Below are 6000 nucleotides of genomic sequence, written 5' to 3' on the forward strand. Positions count from 1 at the left end.
CGGCTTGTTTATCATATAAACCGTCTCTCACATGCATCAACATACATTCACATGCATCAACATACATACATACATAATGAAACAGTTATGGCCCCTAGCGCAATTGTTCTCCCAAGCCAATGAGAGAACCTAAGCTAACCTACGACGATCTAAGCTTCTCCAAGCAAGATCTTCAAGGTTGTCCTCCTTTGGCACTGACTTCTTTGCTTTCTTCATATCATTACATTACATGAAAGAAACTCGTTTTACATACGAGGGAGTGAGATGAGAAAAGAAGTTACATTTTGGAGATTAAGAGAGAGGCACGACACGCAGGTCGTATTTTAAAACCCAAAATCAAACAAAGGAAAACTAAGGCCATAACCGATCACCACAAGGCAATAATAAACACTTTATTATTATTATAATTAATTCCTTTAATTAATTAAAATCAAATTAAATTTCGACGACCGATCACACTACGCAGAGTTAGCCGGGGGTCCGCTGCCCGGACAGCGGGAACGGGTGTTCCGCTGCCCGGTCAGCGGACGGTGGTTCCCCCTGATTCAACTTTCCTACAAATCTTCGATATCTTCCTGGATCAGTATATGACTCCCCCTGATTAGAGAGAAGCTTTACATTAGGATCCACGAGTGTCAACTGGTTTGCAGTCTGTACGACTTGTTTCTTCCAAAATATCAAGAGCGTACTTCCTTTGAGAGATAACAATATCTGACTTTGATTGAGCTACCTCAACTCCTAGAAAGTAACGAAGAGGACCCAAATCCTTAGTCTGAATTTTTTTGAAATAAGTGTTGTTTTAAAGCCTTGATACCCTCAAAATCATCACCTGTAATTACAATGTCGTCAACATAAACCACTAGATAAATATATTTATTGGAGGAGCATTTGGTGAAAACAAAGTGATCTGATTCACACTGATTCATCCCAAATTGTTGCAACACTTTACTAAGTCTTCTAAACCATGCCCGAGGTGATTGTTTCAAGTCATACAAAGACTTGTGTAATTTACACACCCGATTACACTCCCCCTGAGCAACAAACCCAGGAGGTTGCTCCATGTAAATCTCCTCTTTCAAGTCACCATGCAAGAATGCATTCTTGATATCCAATTGAAATAGAGGCCATTATTTCATGGCAGCCATGGCTAGAAAGAGACGAACAAATGCCATCTTCGCAATAGAAGAGAAAGTATCACTATAATCTTGACCGCAGACTTGAGTGTGTCCTTTTGCCACAAAGCGAGCTTTCAATCGATCTACCTGTCCATCAGGACCAACCTTAACATTAAATATCCACCTACAACCAACAACAGATTTTCCAGGTGGGAGAGGAACAAACTCCCAAGTATGATTAGATTCTAAAGCTGACATTTCATCAAATATTGTTTGTCTCCACCCTAGATGGGATAAAGCTTCCTGAATAGTTTTAGGAATAGAAATAGATGCAAGTGCAGTAACAAACGCACAATAGATAGGAAATAACCGGTGATAAGACACACAATTATAAATAGGAACAAACTCCCAAGTATGATTAGATTCTAAAGCTGGCATTTCATCAAATATTGCCTGGCTCCACCCTGGATGGGATAAAGCTTCCTGGATAGTTTTAGGAATAGAAACAGATGCAAGTGCAGTAACAAATGCACAATAGATAGGAAATAACCGGTGATAAGACACACAATTATAAATAAGATAAGGATTACGGGTTGAACAATTACCTTTACCTTTACAGATGGCAATGGGCAAGTTAGGAGACGGGGCCGAAGCAAGGGTGTAAGCGCTTGGAATAGAAGTTAAATCATGTGGCCTCAACCTTCTCTCATAGGTAATGTCATACCGATTCAACAGAAGTGAAGACTCGTCTATCACAACGGGTGAACTAGACGATAAAAGATTGAACTCAACCGACTCAAAATAAGGAATAAGCAAAACTTGATCTAAATTAGTTTCAGGGACACCTGAGTTGGGAAAGTATGGTACATCCTCAAAGAATGTAACATCAGCAGATGTGTAGAAACAATGTGTAAAAGGAGAGTAACACCGATATCCCTTTTATGTTGGAGAATAGCCATCCAAGGCGCAGCGGAATTTAAAAATTTCTCCATTTAGTGATCCTTACGAATGGGCATGATTAGTGATAGAATCGTTACCTCTTGTGGCGATTCAAACCTTTGGTGCAGATCTCTGATAATGATCAAAACCTTTGATACAGATCCACGGGGCGATCACGAACGTTGAACGATGACAACGTCTCTACTCAGTCCACACGAACGGATTCCTTCAATCGCAGTGCTAGCTGTTATGAATGAAGGCTTTGAGTGAGAGAAAGAGGGAAACAAAATTCCAAGTCTCTACTTGAATTTCTGTCTGAGTGGATTAGACTGACAATGCTTCTACCCAAGGGGTTCTATTTATAGAACCACTTGTGTGGGCTTCAAGCCAAAAAGCCCACTTAAGTGCATTTTGGACCATATCTCATAATATGCCAAAATCACTTAAGTATTTGGTACCTTACCATATTTCGTCTCCCACTTAAGTGCACCGTACCTTACGGTGTTCCTTAATTATTCTATCTCTCATCAATCCGTCCTTTGTGTGTGACCCTATAGGTTTTCGCGACGTTGGCAATTATATTAAATCACACATTTAACATAATAAACAGTGAGCGGTATCTAGCAACACATCACTGCTACCCAAGTCACGAAAATGTCATGTGATCTGACAAAACCTCCTGTGATAATAATTATGTGTATAATTACCCCTTTGCCCTTATGTATATATTGAACACAAGGTATAGACCGTGTCACCCTTGTCCAGTTCAATATTGGGCCCATAGACATTTATCCTGTTACGCAGGATTGGCAAATTCCATCTAGGACACTCATGTCCCTCAGCATGCTTCGTGGAGTACTCATCAACTGTCTTTATGGTCATCCAGTTACGGATGACGTTGGATCAGTAATAAGGCACTCAACTCTACATCTAGGATCCATAGTGGTTTCAGGTCGAAGAGTGGTATACACTATTATCACCATGAGAATAACTTATGACACTTTGCATAACTTTCTATATAGTATTCTCATAGCGGGTCAATCCGGTATAAATATTACTCCTAATATTCATACCTACATTTAAGACTTGATAACTCTTTATCCATGATCCATGAGATGTGATCATCAGTCTACAAACATAATAGTCTTAATGCTTTAATGTTATCCCACTTCACATTAAAGCTCGACTACGGATACTTTAAGAACAGTGCCCTTATGTTTAATGTGTTCTCATGATTAAGTCACACTTAATACATTAAACGGACTATCTATTCTAGGGACTTTATTAATCAACCATAATAAAGAAAATGCCTTTTATTATTAATAAATAATTCGATACAAGTACCAAAAAAATATTGGCCTCTAGGGCTTACACCAACATTTTAGACACAGGAGTAGCCCGGAAAAACACATTTGATGGCACGAGCAGGCATTTTATCATGACGTGGGGACAAATCATGAACAAAACAAGTACATCCAAAAACACGAGGGGAAACAACATACAAGGGATCTGTAGGATGCACCAGGGAATGAAGAACCTGATCATTCAACACAGAGAATGACATGCGGTTAATTAAATACCCGACAGTAAGAACAACATCACCCCAAAATTTTAGAGGTAAATTGACATTTAGCAAAAGGGTAAGAGCAGTGTCAACAATATGTCTATGTTTTATTTCAGCAACACCATTTTGTTGAGGCGTATGGGGACAACTCGATTGATGTATGATGCCTTTGGAATGCATTAAAGAGTTGAAGCAATCAGAAAAGTATTCTTTTGCATTATCACTGTGTAAAATACAAATTGTTTTGCCAAACTGTGTTGAGATTTCAGAACAGAAATTCTTAAAAATATTAAACAATTCAAAACGATCTTTCATTAAAAACATCCAAATACATCTTGAGAAATCATCAATAAAAGTAACATAATACCTATATCCTAGGATAGAAGGAATCCAACTAGGACCCCACACATCGCAATGAACGACATCAAAAAGAGACAAAGCTCTACTATTAATGTGGCGGGAAAAAGAAACTCTAACTTGTTTTCCTAACTGACATGAATCAAATTGTAAGGACTCTAAATGAGGAAGACCTGACACCATTTTCTTCAATTTTGATAAACTCAGATGACCTAAGCGACGATGCAGAAGATCGGGAGATTCAGTAGTAACACATATAATGGAAGTGGGTGGTTGAAGATAATAAAGACCACTAGATTCAATTTTAACTCCAATCGTTTGTCCCATACTCCGGTCCTGTATCAAAAAGGAATCATAAGTAAATGTTATGACACAGTTCAAAGATCTGATTAATTTGCTTATAAAAATCAAATTGAAAGGGCAATTAGGAATCAATAAAACAGAACTCAAAGAGAGTGAGGGAATATGTGATACTCGTCTAACACCAGTTGCCTCAACTCTAGATCCATCCGCAATAGTAATATAATGTGGATATTTAGGTGGTGATAGTTCAGAGAACAATGAGGCATTACCGGTCAAATGGTCTGAAGCACCTGAATCTATAACCCATCCAATAGGAGTGGCATGAGAAAGACAAACCATAGAATTACCAGTACGAGCAATAGTAGCCGAGGAGGTGGCTTGTTGTGCTCAATTGCAAATACTTCTGATACTCATCGGCAGAGAAAGTAGTTTCGAGTTCACCCTTTGATTCACGGCTTGCAACGGTTTGAGCAACATTAACAGTTTTGTTCGGGTAGCCATGTAAGTCAAAACACCGATCTTGAGTGTGCCCATCTTTTCTACAATGAGTGCAATAGAAGTTACTTCTACCTCCTCTACCACGTCCTCGACCACTGCCACGTCCACCACGTCCTTCATTACTAAAGTAGAAACAAAATCAGAGGACTCGGGAGTAGTATAACTGTCATCACTTGGTAGAAATACCCGGACGAGACGATCAATTAGTTCTTCTACCGTAGGGATGGTAATATTTGTTAACGCCTGGTCTTTAACGGAACTATATTCTTTAGAGAGGTCATGAAGGACAAACACCATGAGCATATTGTCAAGTTTGCCCAATATCTTCGTAATATCATCACTAACCAGCATAAGTTTGAGGTCATCAATAGTAGATTGAGCACGGATGAGATATTCTGATAAGTCTTGATCATTCATTTGAAGAGTAGCCAAATTGCGGACCGATGCATACATTCTTTGAATATCGCTAGCATAAAGGTTTTTAGCCTTCTGCCAAACCTCATAACATGATCTCTACGCACGAAAGTGTGCCATCAAATTTGGTTCAATATAATTTTACAACAATGATACAAGTTGATAATCAGCGACTTCCCAATCATCTTTTATCTCTTTATCAATTTCATAAACCTTTTTAGTAAGATGGTAATAACGAGTGTTCCTTGAAACACAAACGAAATAAGACACTTTTTGGGAGGATTCTTCTCAACATCACCCTCCTTTAGGCTTGGAATTTCAGTCATGATTTCAACACCACCAACTAAAGAACTCTAGATCACCGAAGCAACACAAGAAAAAAAGGGTTGTGACCCAAAAAAAAAAAAGAAATAGGGTTGTGAACCAAGAAAAGAATAGGGTTTTGAATCAAGCTCTATATACCATATTGAATTTGAATTTCTTATATTATTATGTGAAGAAATATACGCATATGTATAGGTTTAAGCCTCCTAATCAACTCTACTAATAAAGGAAAGATTTAATACAACAATATCTTAAATAATATCTTAATTGATACTACCAATAAAAACGGCAAATTTACCGAGATAACCCACATTTTCGAAGAAATTCCCAAAATAACCCAGTTTTCAAAAAATTTCCCAATATACCCCACTTTTAGAGGGAGGCGCCAATTGGATTGGCGCCCCCTCTTAAAAATTGCAAGGAGGCGCCAATTGGATTGGCTAGGGCACCTGCCCTAGCCAATCCAATTGGCGCCCATGTGTAATT

At 38.5% G+C, this 6000-nt stretch overlaps 1 protein-coding gene across 1 annotated transcript; it reads right to left on the reverse strand.

Annotated features, from left to right (window-relative positions):
• Positions 1-1127: 1127 nt before the first annotated feature.
• Positions 1128-5229, reverse strand: LOC127096364 (uncharacterized). The gene is made up of 4 exons (XM_051034942.1): positions 4680-5229; positions 4450-4574; positions 3528-4311; positions 1128-1960 (listed from the first exon to the last, which is right to left on the reverse strand). Exons 1-4 carry the CDS (start codon positions 5227-5229, stop codon positions 1128-1130), a joined length of 2292 nt encoding a protein of 763 aa, XP_050890899.1.
• Positions 5230-6000: the final 771 nt, after the last annotated feature.

The sequence above is a fragment of the Lathyrus oleraceus genome, chromosome 6 (assembly GCF_024323335.1).
Source record: "Lathyrus oleraceus cultivar Zhongwan6 chromosome 6, CAAS_Psat_ZW6_1.0, whole genome shotgun sequence".
Lineage (NCBI taxonomy): Eukaryota > Viridiplantae > Streptophyta > Magnoliopsida > Fabales > Fabaceae > Lathyrus > Lathyrus oleraceus.

What these genes read in the sequence shown, in the direction of transcription:
- LOC127096364 (XM_051034942.1), bottom strand. Translation starts at nt 5,229, where the DNA reads ATGTATGCATCGGTCCGCAATTTGGCTACTCTTCAAATGAATGATCAA. An exon ending in AGGCAACTGGTGTTAGACGA is followed by an intron (nt 4,312 to 4,449) that starts GTATCACATATT and finishes TTTTTGATACAG; the next exon opens with GACCGGAGTATGGGACAAAC. An exon ending in TTCCCCTCGTGTTTTTGGAT is followed by an intron (nt 1,961 to 3,527) that starts GTACTTGTTTTG and finishes TTCCCAACTCAG; the next exon opens with GTGTCCCTGAAACTAATTTA.